The sequence below is a fragment of the Phocoena phocoena genome, chromosome 12, assembly GCF_963924675.1.
Source record: "Phocoena phocoena chromosome 12, mPhoPho1.1, whole genome shotgun sequence".
NCBI lineage: Eukaryota > Metazoa > Chordata > Mammalia > Artiodactyla > Phocoenidae > Phocoena > Phocoena phocoena.
Genome location: NC_089230.1, coordinates 33,587,709 through 33,607,726, shown reverse-complemented (window position 1 = coordinate 33,607,726; position 20,018 = coordinate 33,587,709). Strand labels below are relative to the sequence as shown.

The window sequence follows — 20,018 nt, the reverse complement described above, 5'->3', positions numbered from 1 at the left end:
TCAGAATTAACTTGATTTAAGGAAAATAAATTTAGCAAACTAAGATTCATACCCAGTATATTTGATTGTGTAGCTCCCTCTTTCTTACCTCTCCTCTCTTAAATGTGGATTACTGGGGCTTCCCTGGTATCGCAGTGGTTAATCTGCCTGCCAATGCAGCGGGCATGGGTTTGAGCCCTGGTCCAGGAAGATCCCACGTGTCGCAGAGCAATTAAGCCCGTGCACCACAACTACTGACCCTGCGCTCTAGAGCCCGCGAGCCACAACTACCGAGCCCGCACACCTAGAGCCCGTGCTCTGCAACAAGAGAAGCCACGGCAATGAGAAGCCCGCACACCGCAACAAAGAGTAGCCCCCGCTCACCGCAACTAGAGAAAGCCCGAGAGCAGCAACGAAGACCCAACGCAGCCAAAAATAAAAATAAATTTATTTTTTAAGTGGATTATCATTTGTATAAGCTATAATATATATATACATATTTTCCCCCATATACCCCCTCTCCTCACACACTCATAGCCTCCCCTACTCTCCACATCCCACACAAGTGTGGTATGTTTGTTCCAATGGACAAACCACATTGACTCATCATTATCACCCAAAGGCCATCTTTACTCTTGATGTACATTCTATGGGTTTTGACAAATGTATAATGACATGTATCCACCACTGCAGTATCATACAGAATAGTCTCACTGCCTTAAAGCTCCTCTGTGCTCTGCCTGTTCATCCCTCCCCTCCCCCACTGCCCCACAACCATTCATCTTTTTACTGTTTCCATAGTTTTGCCTTTTGCAGAATGTTATATAGTTGGAATTATACAGTATGTAGCCTTTCAGATCGACTGCTTTCACTTCGTAATATATATGTCTTTCCACGGTTTTATAGCTCATTTCTTTCTAGTGCTAAATAAATATCTCATTGTCTAAATGTACCCACGTTTATTTATCCATTCACCTCCTGAAGAACATCTTGGTTGGTTCAAGTCTTGGCAATTATGAATAAAGATGTTATAAACATCCAAAAAAAAAAAAAAGAATGGACCAGGAAAGGTCACAATCCACTCTCAACATCTAAGACTTTGCCTTAAGAGCAAGGAGTCAGAGCACCTGGTCCTTCAAGAGATATCTGCACCTGGTTGTGGGCTTGTCGAATTCCCTCATGCAAAAAGACTGGAAGCCACAGTCTGAACCACACTAACTCGAACTTATAGTTCCTGTATAGATTATTATATTTAAGTATACGGCCTATTATACATAGGTCTGTCATTCTCAGTCTTTTTCTGATTCAATATCCCTTATGTTTGTTATGAAATATATAAGGAACAGTCTGCTTTCCAAATAACTGGGTCATGATTCTGAAGCAGAGAACAAACAGTCAAGGTACATATCCACTTTTTTGAATGGATCAATACTTAAGATTACATGTGCTGGGACTTCCCTGGTGGTGCAGTGGTTAAGAATCCTCCTGCCAATGCAGAGGACACAGGTTTGAGCCCTGGTCGGGGAAGATCCCACATGCCGTGGAGTGGCTGGGCCCCTGTGCCACAACTACTGAACCTGCACTCTGGAGCCCACGAGCCACAACTACTGAGCCCACGTGCCACAACTACTAAAGCCCACGCACCTGGAGCCCGTGCTCCGCAGCAAGAGAAACCACCGCAGTGAGAAGCCCGTGCTCGGCAACGAGGAGTGGCCCCCCTCGTCACAACTTGGAAAAGCCCACGCGCAGCAACGAAGACCCAATGCAGCCAAAAATAAATTATTAATTAATTTTTAAAAACCTAACAACTCACTTAAGATTACATGTGCCACAGAAGTTTTTGGGTTTTTTTTTTAATAAATTTATTTTATTTATTTTTGGCTGCATTGGGTCTTCATTGTTGTGCACGGGCTTTCTCTAGTTGCGGCGAGTGGGGGGCTACTCTTTGTTGCGGTGCACGGGCTTCTCACTGCAGTGGCTTCTCTTGTTGCACAGCAGGGGCTCTAGGCGCGTGGGCTTCAGTAGTTGTGGCTCACAGGCTCAGTAGTTGTGGTTTGTGGGCTCTAGCGCGCAGGCTCAGTAGTTGTGGCACACGGACTTAGTTGCTCCGCAGCATGTGGGATCTTCCCGGACCAGGGCTCAAACCCGTGTCCCTTGCATTGTCAGGCGGATTCTTAACCACTGCGCCACCAGGGAAGGCCCAGAAGTTTGTTTTTTAATGCTCCTTTTTATTAAGACATGAACCTGGTCATACAGTGTACCAAAATGACAACATCTTAAGAAACTTACTTTGTAAATGGAGAGGAGCTTATGAAGACACCTGCTACCACCAGAATCACAAAGACCCACGTCGGTAGGAGCATCCAGTGAGGATACAAAATTGCATTATTATGGTGGTAAACTGAATATTATAAGAGCACTTAGTTCTGCAAGATTCAAGCCTGCAGTACAAATAGCTTCTCTGATTTAAAAAAAAAAAAAACTGACAAGAATGTTTAATTATATCTGGAGAGCAACCATTTTCACAGATATAACCCATGGAAAAGGGAAATTTATTTCAATTAAAACTAGAAGAGATGCAGTAAGAAGGTGAAAGAGAACAAGAAATCCAAAGCTTGAATTGGACACGAAATCCTTGTTCAAGTTTAGAAGGCTTTCCTCTGCACTGACTGGCCAAAGGGCAACTGTGCAAGTGAGCTAACAGTGTTCAGAAGTTCAACCAGCCCCAGGCTCCATACAGCAGGACTCTAAAAGGGCTTTACCCTGTTGATAATGGCTTGAAAAAGCCTGGGGGTTTAAACGGATTTGAAACTACCAAGGCTAAGGAGGACTAAACATCAACGAAAAGAAAAAGAAAACAAAAAAAGTTATCTAAAATTCATAGGTAAACGGCTATTCTAAATGCTAGTAATGTATTTACTTACCATGTGTCAAATGCAAATGAAGCCGTACAGATATCCTTTAGTTAAACTACATTCTTCAGGAGCTAAGGAGCCTCCCTATCTCTGCTTAATTCTAATAATCCCACTTCTAAATCGGAGTGCTGCTCCTAAACAAGACACTAGTCTCACTGGGATGGACACTTCTTGAAGTGGTATAGACCACACTTAACTTTCTGGTCAATTCTCATTTTAATCTTATTCCTGAATTAGAGTTTTCATATTTTAACTGAGCTTATACCTCTCCAGGGAGTAAGCTGTTTCACCAATGTCCCAAATTTCCCACCTCCTGCAAGCTCCCTAAAAAATGTTAAATGCATTTTCCACAGGTTGTTTTAGGTATTTTACACCAAAAACTTGATCCCATTCACTCTAGCTCCCCCACCCATCACTTGATAGTGTTTTTTGGTTTGTTTTGTTTTTGTCGCTCTAAGATTCTGATTCTTAGGAATCAGTGTAAATTTGCCTATTGTTTTCATAACACTGAGTTATATTCTTTATAGTGCTTGCTGTGGTCTTTGTTAACTGGCAGATGAGTTGATCTATTTCAGGCATCCTGTTATCTACTCTCTGCTGGGTTTATTTTAAAGTAAAAGATAATGCAGTCAGAAACTTTAAAAGATAACAGCATGGGATCAGGATATTCTGCAAACATTGTTTAATTTAGTCCAGTAATAATGATGACGATGGCCTCTCACCTTCTGAGATGGCCCACATTCTGTCTATGGAGTGTGTCTCTCTAAATAAATCCACTTCTTACCTATCACTTTGTCTCTCACTGAATTCTTTCTGTGATGAGACATCAAGAACCTGAGCTTCATTAAGTCCTGAGACCAGGAACTAAGGTCCCCACCCAGATGGGGGATGGCAACTTCAGGCTGAGCACAAGATTCCTGGAACACCATCCTGTTACCTCACCACCAGCCAATCAGAAAAAAGTCATGCACCCTGCAGCCCTCACCCCAAATTTTGCCTATAAAAACTTCTCCCTGAAAACCATCAGGGAGTTGGGGGTTTTGAGCATGAACCCCAAGGCCAAGGGCCCATTCTCTTGCTTGGCCCTGCAATAAACATTTCTCTGCTCAAAAACAAAAAGATGATGATGATGATAATAAAAGCTAAAGTGGATGAATTTTATTAGTGTGCCAGACACTCTTTTAAGCACTTTACCTCAGTGTTCCTCAAAACAAACATCTGAGATAGGTACTCGAATCATCCCATTTTACCAGATGTGGAAACTGAAGGAATGTGGTTGGGTCACATAGCAAGGAAATGTCCGAACCAGTATTCACACTCGGGCAGTCAGGTTCCAAAGTCTGTGATATTAAATACTATGCTATATATTCTGACTGTCCTTTGCTTAAATATGAAATGGGCATAAAATGTTAGTGACTCGACTAAAACGGTTTTCTAAATTTCTACTTTTGAAGCTTGGGTCTTTGTAATTTGGCAACTTTGATTTTGCTTCAAAAGAATTTACACATTTCCAAAATTACTTTTCTCCTTAATTCACCGACTGCAAGTCCTGTGGGCCTCCTTTAATACAGATGTTCAGAATCTCCATTTCCTAGTAGGGCAATAGGTGTATTGAAAGGACAGTACTGTTGCTCCCCTTCAAACTGATTGACCCAGGCGCCAGGAATAGAATTTGCTCCGCTTCCAGGATGCAGGTGCAAGGGCAGGCTGGGGGATGGTCAAGGTCCACTCTCATTCCCAGCTGCCTCTCCGGATCCCCTCCCTAGTGGCCACCCCCCTGAAGCAGGAGAGAGGAGACAGGTCAGAGTCGAGGCACCAGTGGCCGTTGATAAGCAGCTGCAGGCACAGCCAGTACGCATCTGCGGCCCAAAATCCAGGGCCTCTGAGCAAGAAGGTTGAGGTTGTGAAGACATATTTATATACACTGTCCGCTGTGAGGATGCCTCCCCACCTTCCTCATCCTGCCTCAAAAGAGAGAAAAAGTGAGCTTCCAGAAAACAAACGTGCTCTCTCCTCTGCCCGACTTGTTTACACTTCCGATTAGTCAACTTTGGGGAATTTCCACTTGGTGGAATTTTACTATCACTGCAGCATATCTCTGAAAATTTCTTTTTTCGTAAGCTTCTAGTTTTTTATGTGTAGACTCAAGGATATGGAAAGACTGCTGACACACTGCATTGTGGACCCACAAATTGTGAGAGACAGACTTCGGCTTTGAGACTTGCCAAGCCACAGGGGTAAGGTCAATCACAAAACAGATCCAGGCTTCACCCGTGAGTTGCTAAATGCGGAGCTATGCGAAGGTTACCACTGCTTAACTGTCACAAAAGTCATATCTGTGCCCACCAGCATACCCAGGCCCCGCCACAGTACTGACACATAGTAGATGCTCAAAGAACTGTGGAGTGGAAGAGTAAATAAATCGATGCAAACCTTACAATCGTGCTCTCACCGGTTAGGCAAACCAGCTCAGAAAGCAAGAGCATTTTTTTCTCTCTTCATGAAAATATTCAAGAAGAAAAACTATACATACAACTTTCTATATATGAACACAGTCCTTAAAACATATGTTCAAAAATTATCAGTAAAAATATTTTTATAATCACATAATCTTTATTAACATATCTGGCGAGAGTACAAAAAATGTTTTGGAACACAAGAGAGTAAAACTTACATGTATATATGAAACCTACATATATATATATATAAAACTTACACATATATATGAAAACTTACATAAGAGTAAAACACAGATATGTGAAAATGGGGGCTAAGTTTTATGATACATAACAAAATTACTCATTGTTCACAAGAATCTTACTGACTCTTCTTTTCCATACCACTTTCCCCAAAAGCTTAGATATGCAAACAACTTAGATGGCAATGCATAACTTAGATATGCAAATATACAAAGCATCTATTGTTTTCATTTCCGTTCTTCACCATGTATTTTGTGCCTTCAACACAATAATTTCTTTATTATCCAAGTTCCTATTCCCCCCCCAAAAAATTTACATTTTTATGGTACTTTCCAATCAGAAATACTTTCACATATGTTACTCATTCTACCTTTAAAAGTGTCCTATTGAGTAACTAGAGAAGCTATTAAAATGACTCTTCATTGTAATATTCCCATTTTAGTGATAAGGAAATCAAGGTCAAGTAGAAAGGAATTACTCCAAATCTCAGAGCCTGAAAGTGACAGAGCTAAGAGTGGGACACAGCCTTATAGAAGCCCAATGCTCTATGCACTAAAATGCTCTGTACACAGACCTCCAAAGAATCCAAAGAATCCTTCTGCTCTCTCTGAAACAGATCGCTGCTAAATCCTTCACCTCATGTACTCCCCAAGTACTTAAATACGAATTTAGATAAAGAGGCAAAAATAGATCAAGACTATACAGCACTCTGCCTCAAAGAAGCAGGGTGTTGGGCAAATTACTACAAACCTCACCGTTCAGGAGTCACAGCTAACACACCTGATGAAGGTATAATAAGGGGTAAAAAAAGAGTCATAGAGAAAACAGGCAACACACAGAGAAGAAAATAATAATTCATTAAGTTCTTTAAGATAACAAAGGTGTGTGAAAGCAAACCTCCAGTGACAGAAGGAAGCATGCTGAACAAACAGCAGTCAACAACCTTCCTCCCTAACCACTGCTTTCACCCCTAAGTGCCAGGCCAGCTGCTCTGGCCAGAGAAGGGAGGACACTCTAGCCTAAACTGGCACAGCCACATTTGGGCGCCTGATCCTCAGGCACAGCCAGCGGCAGGCCGCCTATCTAACTCAGGCCCGGGAGATAAATCTCTCACCGTGAGAGGGGGAGGCTAGGCAAACAGCTGCTACTTCTCTACACTTCATTCATTATTCAGTACCTTCTCACAGCAACTCTGTCCAACATCCCATGTTTTCAGATATGCATTATAAAGTCAGGCAGCAAGAGGTGGGAAGATCAAAACTATAAACAAGTTCACCTTCACCTCCCTCCTTTTTCAAAATTTGTTTCCAAAGTGAAGAGTTAACTAGGTTTTATTTCTCTGTGTCAATTAGTATCATTTACCATGGTAGCTTACCCTTTGGCATCTATTAAAAACAAACAAATGCATACATGCAAACACCTGTTCACGCACATATACATGTAAATAAATCCTGCAGGATAACTGAAAAAAACAAGCAATTATCTAAAATGGTCTCTTTCTGGTAATTCCCTGGTGGCCAGTGGTTAGGACTCTGAGCTTCCACTGCAGGGGGCACGGGTTCGATCCTGGTCAGGGAACTAAGATCCGGCAAGCCACACGGCGAGGCCAAAAATAAATAAATAAATAAAATGATCTCTTTCATTCACAGACACACAACTTATTATCACCTCATACTTGGAACACCGTTCTAATCAAAGCCAGTCAAGTCAGGTTTGCCTTTGGAAACACTGGTTTTAGAACTTCAGAGTACAAACTAAAATAATTTTTTAAAACCTTAAATAATAACTATCTATATAAATAACCACTAAGCAAAAACAATGCATATGTTTTAATAACAGTGACCAAATAAATCAAAATCTCAAGTTTGACCTCAAGTTCTTTCAAGCTATATGACTTTGGGCAAGTTACAGCAAATTAAGAGGCATTTGTTTCAAAGGTCCCTTTTAACACTCAAAATTCTGTCAAATTTTAATGTTGGACTTATTCAATACTGAGGCAAAGAGAATACAACCATGAAAATAATAAAATGCATGCTTTAAAGCAGGGCTTAAAGACCAAAAAAGAAACACTCCCTAAATGATGAACAGCTGATCGGCAATGCACACAAACCTGCCACAATCTGATGGCCTCCTTCCTCTCTTCCTCCTTCACCTCCTTCCCCTTAGAGACTAAGGCTCAGACCACCGCGTCTTCCTGATGTTACCACCTACTGGTTCAGAGCAGGGAACTATCTGCTCCACCTATCTTTTCCCCACCACCTCCTTTCACCCCCGCTCAGAAGGATTATAAATACACACACAGGTGCACCCCTCTCTGCTTTCACTGCTCACGACTTATTTAATTCTATCTCAAGTAACCACACTGTGGTTTGGCTGCTTTTCCAGAACCTATCCGTCTATCTGTTGACAACTGATAGTTTCATCCACAGTCCCCTCACCCGCATCAGTCCACATGACCTGGTTGGGGGATCTAGGGCTGAACCCAGAATGCTAGTAAACTAAGCCAATCAGCCTACTTCCCCTCAGGAGCTGGAGATATGATTCACCGAATCCAAGGCCAGTGAATCGCAGGGCCTTTTCAGGTGCCCAGCACATAGTGCACATTTTCCTAAAGGACCAGAATCTGGAAGCTGCCGAAACCACCTCGCCTCTACGAGAAGCCTAAGACCGAAGTTCTGGAGCACACCAAAGCTAAGTTGAGCAGGCAGAGAAAGGTCACATCCCAGTGGAATTATGTGAGCTCCTAAGTAAAGCTCCACCTGAACTATCAGTTAGGAGAGACAATAAATTCCCCTTTTGTTACAACCAGTCTAGGCTGCATTTTCTGCCACTAAGTAACCAAAAAAATGTCTTATTGCTACATCTGTGTATATATTCAATAATGAATCTTGGCTCTACTAGTCCCTCACGCTGTCACCTGAGGCAAGTTAATACTTAACCTCTCTAGGCCACAGTTTGCAAAATGGAAATGATGCTGATCTTAAAGGATTATGGTGAGGATTTTAAATTACATAAAACACCGATCATAAGGCCTGGCAGGTTGTAGGCACTCAGTAAATGGCAGTTCCTATTGTTGTTTGGGCAACTGCTTTTTGCTCTGTCCTCTAATGTGTGAGGGAATAAATGAACCTAATTTTTGCTGACAAAAATACAAGTAGAATTAGTACAAACAGCAAGAATTTGGTGTAAAACTAGAAAAGGTAACAAATCAGAGACTTTAGACTTTAAAGTTCTTCAAGATGTATGGAAGTACCTTTGAGAGTTTCGCTCCATCACTAAGTTCTCTAACACTGATCTGTCCACAATTAAACCTCTTCCTTTGAACACTAATGTCTAAATCAAGTAAATGTGGAAGCCACTGATTTGTATTCATTAATCCAGTAACTATATTTTGTGTATTTAAAACAATACAGGTTAAGCAGACTTTCACTTATATTATCAAACATGTAGAGAATTCTGCTGTGCACTGCCCCAAACTCCATCTCCTGATATCACAATACAACCATTAAGGGTTAACATTAATTTATATCTCTTGTTTTCAATTAATTTCTGCCATAACCATGTCATTATGCCAGTATTTTCTGAGTCGCTAGTGAATGGCAAAAACAAATAGAGCAATCGTGATTTAATCAGAGACTTCACTGTTCAAACAGCCAGCAAAAGTAGACACATTTAGAATAGTAAATGGATAACAAAACACACTTACAGGCTCATTAATAAGAAGGCAGTTAGGTCTTCTGGGAAAATTCATTTTCTCAAAGAATGCTAAAGCAAGCTACAAAATGCAAGTAAAATTGTGTTTTGATATGAACAGTGTACACTATTACATCATAATTTTTCTCTGGAGAAAACTGACGAGAATCTCTGTTCTTAAATATGAGCACAAAGGATAGTAAAAAGAACACCAGTGATATTTAATGCATTCTACCTAACTCCCATTCATTAAATTTGACTGTCCTATAAATGAGCTCCTTATTACAAAAATCCTTAAAATACACTTAGAAGAGAAAGAGAAATATAAAACAAGAAACTGCAGTTACTAGTTAAAAAAAGAGGGAATTATCGTTTTCCATATCAACATGTCAATATGCAAAGTAAAAATGATTGGCATATATCATGTTTGGTTCCTCAGATGATATGTTTACCTTTAAATATTCTTATATAATATGTTCACAACTAAAAGTACTTAGCCTTATTTTTATTCTCTCATGAAATATTTTTTTCAAAATTGTCTGAGTTTTCTTTTTTAAAACCTGAACAGTATTGCTGTTTTGATGCATCTGGGGTGTTAAATTATAATTCAGTAAATACTGATCAGAAATATAATTCCAGGGAAATCTGTTTCATGTTGTAATTAATCCTTTCACAGTACTCTTACAACTCTACAGTAACAAATCTTTTCAAGCTGATCTTTCCTTGTCCTAGAGCAGTGTTTCTCAAAAATTAAATGTTCAAGCAAATCACCTGGGGATTTTATTAAAAGGCAGATTCTGAGTCAGTAGGTCTGGGGTGGGCTCTGATATGTGGTCACAAGATCATCGCAAGTTCCCAGGTGATGCTGATGCTGCTGGTCCATGGACCATAATTCAAGTAAGCAAAATTCTAGGGCATCTTACCACTGATGAATCCAATGACCATGAAGCAATCAGCCATCAGCCTTTAAATGGGCAATGAGGGCATTAGAAAGTCTTCCTCTCTCTACTCTTGAATTTGCTGGACGACCTAAGTCGAATCACATCAAGGAGCTGAGGCCAGTCTGCCACTTAAGCAGCTGCTAGCACCCTACCGTCCAACAAGGACTAGGGGAATTTCTGTAGCTGATCAGCTGCTGCCCTGGACTGGGTTTGGAGAATCAGCCTACAAGCAGCTGGTTAAGGCACAGGCTGCATTTGGAAGAGTTTATATAAATAGATACCAATCTATTGGAATTAGGTTTCTTATTTTCTCCTTTAAAGTATAGTACAGTGCAGTATATTATATACTATATAGTTCATAATTTTCCATTTCAGTTTCTTCATCTATGAAGTTGACAAAATAATTCTCTACTTTCAATACTCTATCTAGAATATAAGTATAGGAGTTTGATCCCATTTGTAGATATTCTTGGTTTCCTTCTCACTCGAACCTTTGGACAATGATGTTCTATCATTGTTAAGATATGTGTGTGTGAACACACATATTTACATCTTTCAATTTTCTCAACAAAATAAATGCAAACAGTAACTCTAGACACTATTTTATTTGGATTTGTTTCTGAGCTCTTCTTTTGAAAATAATTCCTAGAGTGACACCTGTAAAAGGATTCAGCTAGCACGGCTCTGTTCATCATTTTTATTAACAGAGCTCTATCTACAATCGTATAAAGTGCAAACATGGATTATTTCATTCAGGACCACTTAATTTGCTCCTACAACAATTGTAAGTGACAAAATAAGCCGCTTGTAATTTTTATGGATTACCAACACACAGAGGAGAATGCCAAAAAACTCAACCAGAGTTAAGTGGGGAAATGGCAGTGTTCCACAACAGGATTGATGTGATCCTTACATCCCAAGCCCAATGTTTCCCAGAAGCTCAACAATCTGCAAAACCACACAAAACTTTTTTAATTATGTAAGTTCAGTTTTTATTACTAAAATACTAACTACAAATCAAAAGAATTCCCATAAGAATACTGCAGGAAAATAAACATACCTTTCCCAACAGAATTTTCATGGAATTAATAAAACCTTTTACGTGGAACTATGTTTAAGAGCATTTCTCATAAAAACACAATTTCCACTAAGACGGAATTTGAAGTTTGTAAACCATCTACCTCCAGACTTCTCATTGACATCACACATTAAAACATAACTTTTAAAGTTTTCCAAAGCCCAGATGTATGTCACTATCTCAAAATAACAGGCAATGTGGCACTCAAATTTTTTCTAACCCCATTTACAAAAAGGAACTCATGGGCTTCCCTGGTGGCGCAGTGGTTGAGATTCTGCCTGCCGATGCAGGGGACACGGGTTCGTGCCCCAGTCCGGGAAGATCCCACATACCGCGGAGCGGCTGGGCCCATGAGCCATGGCTGCTGAGCCTGCGCGTCCGGAGCCTGTGCTCTGCAACGGTAGAGGCCGCAACAGTGAGAGGCCCGCGTACCACAAAAAGAAAAAAAAAAGGAAACTCTAAGTCTCTCTTGCATTGAGAGATATATGAGCACAAACAAATACTCTGTGACATTAAAAGATTATTTCATGGATTTACAAATTTATTTCTACCTTCAATTGAAATAAAAAATTAGCTTGATTGATGCACTTACTTTGTTATCAAATACCCATTTAAGATATCATGAATTGACAAAATACCATTATTCAGAACTATGAGAAACAGCATGAGTTTTGATGAAAGAAAAACAAGTCATGTTCAAAAGCAATTATAACGTTTTTAGGCAAAAAGAAACACCATTTGATAAAGGAACACAAACCAGACACATATGATCAAAGGGTAAAGTCTGAGAGGAATACACAGAGGGAAGTTTTTACATCCACAGAATAAGAAATGAATGTGTTCGGGCAAAGGCAAAGGCTGATTCCAATAAACAAATCAAAAATAGGGCTTTTTTCCGTCTTTAGAAAATTAAAGATCAAACACACACACACACACACACACACACACACACACACACACGATCCTAGTGCTTTGTTTTGTCTTTAAGAACAATCTGTAAACTCCCTTGATGTTTCCTGCTCTCAGTCTTCCAACAATCCTCTTCCTGCCCTGCGTGAAGAGCAAGTAGGGGAAATAGGAAGAGCACAAGGCAGAGGAGGACAGCATTTTCTATGCCTCAGAGAAGCAGATCCATATTTAGCATGACTTACACTGTCTTTAACACCATCTTGAGCAGACCTAGAACACAGCACTTCAAAAGCATTAGTAGGCAACAACCTAGTTTCTCTATATAGGACCATATCACATGAATTAAATGTTTGATAAAGGCCATAAAAACGTGTAGTAAACCATCACTGCCTAAAATATGAGATTAGGTGGGAGGACTGGCATTTGCTCTGATTAATGGTTGAGTCATATTTCCAGTTTCTAAGAACATGATCATATTTCCAGTTTCTAAGAACATGATCAGCACCAAAAGGTATCTGGTGAAAACAAAAAGGCTGTGATTTTGTGTATCTGCATGTGGGACTTTGTTGTTGCTAGAGGGGAGTGGGAAGGAGTGTGGGAGAGGGGCAGAATGGCAGAGGGGTTGATTTATTTTTCAAATTCACATTTATGAATACAAAGAGAAGAGCTGTCAGCAGCACACATGCCAAAGCCCAAATAGCAGCCAGACCTGCCTCTTCCCGTCTGGGTTGGCCAGACACAAAACGACATCTTGCAATGTAGGAAAATCAACAGAGTCAGTTATATGGAGACTGGTGAAAGAAAAACCAGTCCCAGAAATGTCTGGTTACATATTATTAATAGTTTAGAACTTGGAGTTTTAATGAATTGAGGGATCGAGAGATTGTGGCCAATCAAAACCAGAAAACCAACAGGCAAACCTTTAAAAAGCTGTCTCTCTGATGTATCTTCCCAGTAGAGATAATAAGTATAAGAGAAATTTAACTCACATACAGAGACAGCAAAGAGTGAGACACTGGGAAAGTGGCACTGCTTAGATGAGTTGCAAGGTTCTAAGGAATCAAGTAAGTAAACGCTTACAGTGTGACATGCCAGGAACTATATCCAAGGCAGGATCTGGAGTTGCATTTCCAGGCTCACATCATACTAGAGAGACAATAGTCCCTCTCTAGGTCACTGATAAGACTGCATCTAAAAAGCCACATATTTTTCTCCCACTGAGATGAAAAGGGTGAACAGCCAATAGTTAAACAGACAGCTAAAGAAATTGACTAAAAATAAATTTCTTCTATAGTTTGAATACTATGAATGTTAATAGTGACTCTTCCACAGGTTCAGCTCAAGTAAGGATTTACAGAAGGTAAGTGAAAAAAAAATTAAAGGATAATTTCTCTCAATGTGCTGATAAAATTATGGTCTGGCCAATCTAGGATGTTTATGTTTAACAACAATTAAAAGGAATGAATGGCTGAGTGACACACACACACAAACACACACACTCCTGAACAGTCTGTGCTTACCAGGACAGACTAGGGGAGCAAGAAAAGACTAAAGTCAAGGCACTTAGCTACTTTAATATATGATGATAACACCCCAGATAGCTGCATAATGTTTGACAATATACAGTTCCAGCTCATTTAAACTATTTCACACCATCTTCATAAAAAGCATGAGGAAAGGTCAGAACAGGTATTATTATCCCCATTTTACAGATGAGAAAGCTGAGTCTCCAGGTACCTCATCTATGACTGATTTTGTCAGTCATCTGAGTCCTAATACAAAAAACTTTCTCACATTATATCAAGAGATGGCAACTACACAACCCAGTGAATAAACTTCAGCACATCCTTATGATTCTATGCCTCAATTTCCCCAGATGTAACACAGATATAACACATTTTTTTAGGTGTTAAGTGAGCCATCAAACTGAAAGAATATAAGTTGAGATTTATAAGCTCTGGAAGTTCAGGTTTTCAAGAGGCTCACCATGTAGCATTTTTACACCTTAACCCCAAAAGCTAAGAAAAAATTCAAAATGATGAAAATGTTCCTAAACTGTGGTTTAAACAAAGCAGACTGGATGAGTACATGATATATCAAAGATCCAACAATCTGCAGTCTTTCAAGTTTTGCTTTCGAGGCTCACCATGTTAGGAAGCACACAATAATATCTAAAAGTGGAAAATGGCCTAATAAGTGTGATTTTAAAACATACTTTAAAGTTCTGAACATGTATTTGTTTTACACTTTTAAAGCATTTTTATTTAAATTTCTCAAAATAAATAAAAGTTCATCATTTAAAGAACGTAAGAAAAAAAACCAAGAAAGAATACACCTCCAATCTCTGACCCCGTGTCTTTGCAACAAATCTGACTGCCATAAAATCTGATGACAGAAGAATAACAAATGACTTATGCGAAGCAGAAAATGGAAATTTTTACAAAACAAACGTTTAGCTTATGGAGAAAGGCAGATCCACAATCTGAACTGTGGGAATAAAAGACATTCATTTCTGGGCATATGTACAAAACCTGAATGGCAAAATTTTGAGATACAGTCCTGCCACAATTGCATTTGTTAGGACTGCACATTCTTTCACTTAACTATAAAATAAAGTCGAATGTTTTGCTTTGTCAAAAAAGAAAAGCCAGGCTTATTTAGTTAAATTACTTGGAACTGCATATCTAAGAACATAACTGTTCATTAGAGATAGCTGAACTCCAGGGATCAGAAAAGCTCATCTGTACATTCTGCTGGAGGAAATTTAATATTTATTTGCTCATTAAACGGTAAATAACATTTGAAAAGAGAAAAAGAAAAGTTTCTTTATAGATGAAAATATATCTATCAGTTGTTGAGACATTAATAGTTGCAAATTTTGAATACATATAAGTTTAATCATACAATTGGTACAATTCCAACGTTCAATTAACAAACTACATGCCTTTTCAAGCGTAGGCTCTCCGTGCATTGACAAACACTGTGCAGAAATCAATACCCACTCCAACTTGCCTGCATGTAATATCTTACATCAAGCACGCTTCCAGTACCAACGGGCATTATATGTCAGACATGCTTGCAGTAATGCTTACTCCAGAAAGAATTAAAATTAGGCTTTCATTGCACATAGCTGTTGTCCTCTGTATACATCACCTGTATACATAACTTTTCCTGTACACGCTGCATTTCATAACCTGCCTGAGTGCACAGCACATGCTGCCATCTGAATTTGTTATCTACCTCCTTTTACAGAGTTCTAAAGGGAGGAAAGAGAACGGAAAGGAAATAAACATTACTCCGGAAAATAACGATTTGAGTTTACTTCCAGGAAACCAGGCAGCCACAACAACGAGAGAAACTGACAGTGCAAAGTTCGTCCGTTCTCCGCGTCCTGTGGCCTCAGCCAGGAGCGCGGCTGTCGCTTCCCCCGTTTTGTCCAGCAGCCCTCGGCCACCTCTGCGTCTCCATCTGCACCGCGCGAACCAAGGAAGCAGATGCGCTCGCCAGCCAAGCTGAGCTGGGTGGGCTGGCCAGAAAAGTTGTCTGGACTGGCGGGAGGCTGACAATCGCCCGGGAGCCTGCTCCCCAGCGTCCACCTGGTGAAACTTCACAGCCCCCAGAGGAGAGAACGAAAGAAGCAACCGCCAGGAAGGGTCACAGAACTGGAAGGGAACGGAGGACGGCACTGGGAGAAATGGGGTCTCACGGACTTCTCTAAGCGGCTTTACTAGGACCCAAAGGGCTAACTGGCGAGACCGCACCGGATGCCTCCTCTTGGGTTCTCTGGGCGGGCGGCAGTCGTTTGCAGCCCCCATCACGCAGGCCGGCTCCGGGAGGAGCTGGGCCAGCTTCGCGGTGGCTCTGCCGGATGAGCGGGCTCCCCCACCGCGGGTCAGGCTTCCCGGACCCGGCGCCTAGACCTCGCTGCCCAGGACTGCTCGGCGTGGATCCTTAGAATCATGTTTCAAAACATCTTACAGGCTCCGCCAACACACACGGAACCTACTCCGCGCAGCGCCCTAACCCACAGGGCGAACCCAGGAGCAGCCCCACGCTGGAGAAGGCGACAAGGACTGGGGGAGGGACGGGGAAGTAGTTAGACAATAGTCAGGAGAGGTTATTCCCGGGACAAAAAGCACCTGGCAAAGCGCGCCGAGGTCACTCCCTTTAAGTCTCCACCTTTCTGACAATGGCTTCCCTGGGAATTTTTTTTTGGAACGCTCTAGCGGCGGAGAGCAACAAGCCCGCACTACGAGCTAGAGAGTAGCAGTCCCCAGAGTCGTAACTACTTTTTCCTTCTCTCTTCCCCGGCGCGGTGCAGCCGGCGCCGGACGCCGAGGCTCCCAGTTTCCCAAGAAAAGCACTGTCTCGCGCACTCCCGCACAGCCCTGCCCGCCTGCGGCTGGAGCGATCCTCCGCCGGGAACAATGGGTCGCGACGAGGAAACTTACCTGCCCCCGTGGCGCCCAGCCCCGTGCCCCGCGTCCCAGCCGGCACGGGGTCTGGGGACATCTCTCCCTCTGCCCACCCCGGGTCGCGAAAGCTTCCCCGCCTTGCCCCCCCGGCCCTAGAGAGGAGCCGGCTCCACCCCTGGCGAGCCCCGGGTCGGGGGCATTCGTCGGAGCTCCGGACGCCTCCTCGGCCACTCACCTGCGGAGAACTGGCCTTGGGCCGACCCCAGGAGAGGCCAAGGGGAGAGGAGCAAGAGCGCCACAAAAGCAGGCAGCGCCGCCGCCACTGTATCCATGTCGACTTTGGGAGAAGTTTCAAGCCGCTTTGCAAAGAGCTGCCTGGGGGTATCGCAGCGAAATCCACAGCTGAGGGGTCGGCCGGGCCCGGCGGGGTGAGGGCGGGGAGTGGACAGCCTCCCGCCCGCACTTTTTCCTGCTCCGCGGTCGCCAAACTACCTCTGGGGCGCCAGCGTTGCCCGAGTCGCCGGCCGGCCGCGGCAGCAGCTCTCCATGCTCGGCAGAGGCTCTCCTGTTAGTCAAGAGTTACTTTGCTCTGGGAGGGATGGGGGCGGAGCCGGGGGTGACGTCGCCCCGCGGGCTCCGGGCGCTTCTGAGGAATGCAGGCTCGGGCGCGGCGCCGCTGCCGCCGCCGCCGCCTCCTGTCGGAGAGACGCGCGCCAACCCCGGCCGCGCGCCCCGCGCTCCGCGCTCCGCGCCGCCTTTGTTCGCCGCCCTGGCCCAGCCGCCCGCCGCCGCTCGGGGGCAGCGGGCGCGAAAGGGGACCTGCGCCGTTGTCTGCCCTGTTTCAGAAATCGCAGTTTGAAAAGCGAGAGTTGGGTAAGCAGTGTGGCCGGACCCCAGAGGATGAACGCGGAGAAACCCCGCCGCCCAAGCAGAGGCGCCCCGGGGTTCTGTCCCCAAGGCGGAGGTCCTACCGTATCGGTGGCCGGTAGGAAGAAGGGGGAGTGTAGAAGCTCCCGGAGGAAACACCCACCTGCATCGCAAACTCTCTGTTCCCTATTCGTGTAATAAGGAATGAGACACCCCACCCCCGTAGAAAACTTATTGTTCCTTCTTCATATAAAAATAAAACTTGAACCAAAATAAATGTTCGGTAACTTCCCAGTGTGAACAGTTGGCATGTCTCCTTTTTGGTTTGTCATTTGCCGAATATTTGGATTTACTCTCTGCTTCACTGACTTTGCTTATAGTTCTGAAACCTTCCGGCCTCTTTCTACTTCCCTCCGGAAGAACCTAACAACTGCATCAGGGCTTATTATCCTTGCCTTTCACGAGGGTATGCTGGAGTAGGAAAGGCTTTTTGTTTTGATTTTAATATCTAAGAGATATTTAAGACATAAGTATTTAACAAAAGAACTTTACACGGACAATGAAAACAGCAACAAATGATTTCATCCGTTGGAAAATAATGCTATATTATGACAGTAAAGTATTTTACAGTTTGCTGATTCTTCAGAAGCTTGAAGTGGTTTCACCATATGCCACATTTATAATACTTGCTTCTGTGAAGACTGTATAGTGCATACTTTATTCATTTTTGTAAAATAGCGAATAAAATAGATGTGGTCACAGTAGAATAAACAACTTTTATTCAGAATGTTGGTGTCATATATACAATTCCTAGAACAATGGAATCTCTTGATTGACATCTGTCAGTTACTCAGACACCTTTAGCTTTTGTAAATCATGGACAATGTGATATTCAATTTAATATAATATTCACACAATTTCCCAGGACACATATCCCTTTATTCAGATTAAGTATACGCTATTAAAGACCAGGTTGATGGTAGAACTCATTATATATATATACACACACATATATATATGTGTATACACATATATATATATACCAATCAGCAAGGAAAATACTTCTTTAAAAATTTGATAAGAATAGATGCTTGATTAAACGTAACTGGCAGTCTTATAGCTGGCTCATTGGCACACTGACTAGCTCAGCACTTGTCAATTCAATTCAGCAATAAGTTCATTCTTCCTTAGGGTGCAATGTAGATTATTTTTTAAGTCATTAACCTATAACTGTTAGCACATCACTGTTCCTATTTCTTTGATTGAAGAATATTCCTAAATCCTAGGTAACAAAAAACTGAAGGACATATATTTTCCTTTTAAAGGACTTAGCAGAACTTTGTAAAACTTAGCAATAATATGTCTCAGGAAAAACAAACACCCCTCCTCCCCCATCCATAAACTAATTAATCTGTTCTATTCCTGACAAAAAGTTCATGACTTGGTAGGTTTGTTTGTTTAAACACACAGAAAGCTTGTTTAAAAATTGACATACAGTGCCAGGGCAAAGTGCGCACAGTTCTAGCTTGCCCATCCCTTGGGTCAACTGACAGAAGATTAATCTCATTTTCTCCATTCAGGAAGTAATAACAATAACAAGTAATGTTTAGAGCACTTACAATGTGCTAGGCACTGGTTTAAAATACATAATGTCTCGTTGAGACATTAAGATATACAAAGTCCCCTTGAGTTAAGACAACAATCCTATGACATCAGTACAGTTATTACTCTCATTTGACAAATGAGGAAACAAAGTTAGAGATTAAGTAATTTGTCCAACAGCCCATATATGAGTAAGAAGTGGGGGAGGGGAAACAAAGAGGGACAAGGAAATCCTCAAATGGAGTCAGCAAACTAGCAAGGATGTCTTCTCACTAAAAATCAAAGCAATGCCACAAAACTTTTGGACAAGTAAATCAGTACTTTTGTCCTTAGTTGTCACTAATGCTGGCCACAATACCTAATGCTGGCCACGGTATATTGAAATCATTTGAGTAGAGAATATATGTGTCTTTCACATAGTACTCGGCAAATATTAGGAATTTACTAGGTCTTTGTTAATTTGAAAGAATGGGTGAATGTATCAATTAAACAATAGAAGAGTAAATTTGATATAACAAAAAAATTGTCAACATGTGTTCAAAAAAATCACTAAAATGTTTGTATTCTTTAATCTACTAGCTATTCTAAGGAAATAATCTAAAATATGAGAAGTGTTACAGACACAAAGATATTTATCACTTACAAAAGGGAAAACTGGAAATAATACAAAAGTCCAACCATAGGCAGATTCATGAGCATTATCTGGATTGAATATCTCACAGCCACTAGAAATGAAGGTATTAAAAAAAGAGTAAGTTGCAAAGTGGGAAGATGTTTCTGATAAAATGTTGGGAAAAAAAAAAGAGAAGACAATACAGATACATCTTCAGTTTGGGAAGATGAAAATGTTCTGGAGATGGATGGTGGTGATGGTTGCACAACAATGTAAAAGTACATAATGCCATGGAGCTGTATACTTA

At 41.6% G+C, this 20,018-nt stretch overlaps 1 protein-coding gene across 4 annotated transcripts in view; it reads right to left on the bottom strand.

Annotated features, from left to right (window-relative positions):
* The window catches only part of PTPRK (protein tyrosine phosphatase receptor type K), a 568,012-nt gene extending 550,836 nt beyond the window's left edge, over positions 1-17,176 (bottom strand). For 3 of the 4 annotated variants that reach the window (XM_065888557.1, XM_065888559.1, XM_065888560.1), the window contains exon 1: positions 16,865-16,961. In XM_065888557.1, the coding sequence (XP_065744629.1) occupies positions 16,865-16,961 (97 nt within the window). Of the gene's footprint in view, positions 1-16,864 lie in introns of all 4 variants that reach the window. The other variant, XM_065888558.1, reaches the window with a different exon arrangement.
* Positions 17,177-20,018: the final 2,842 nt, after the last annotated feature.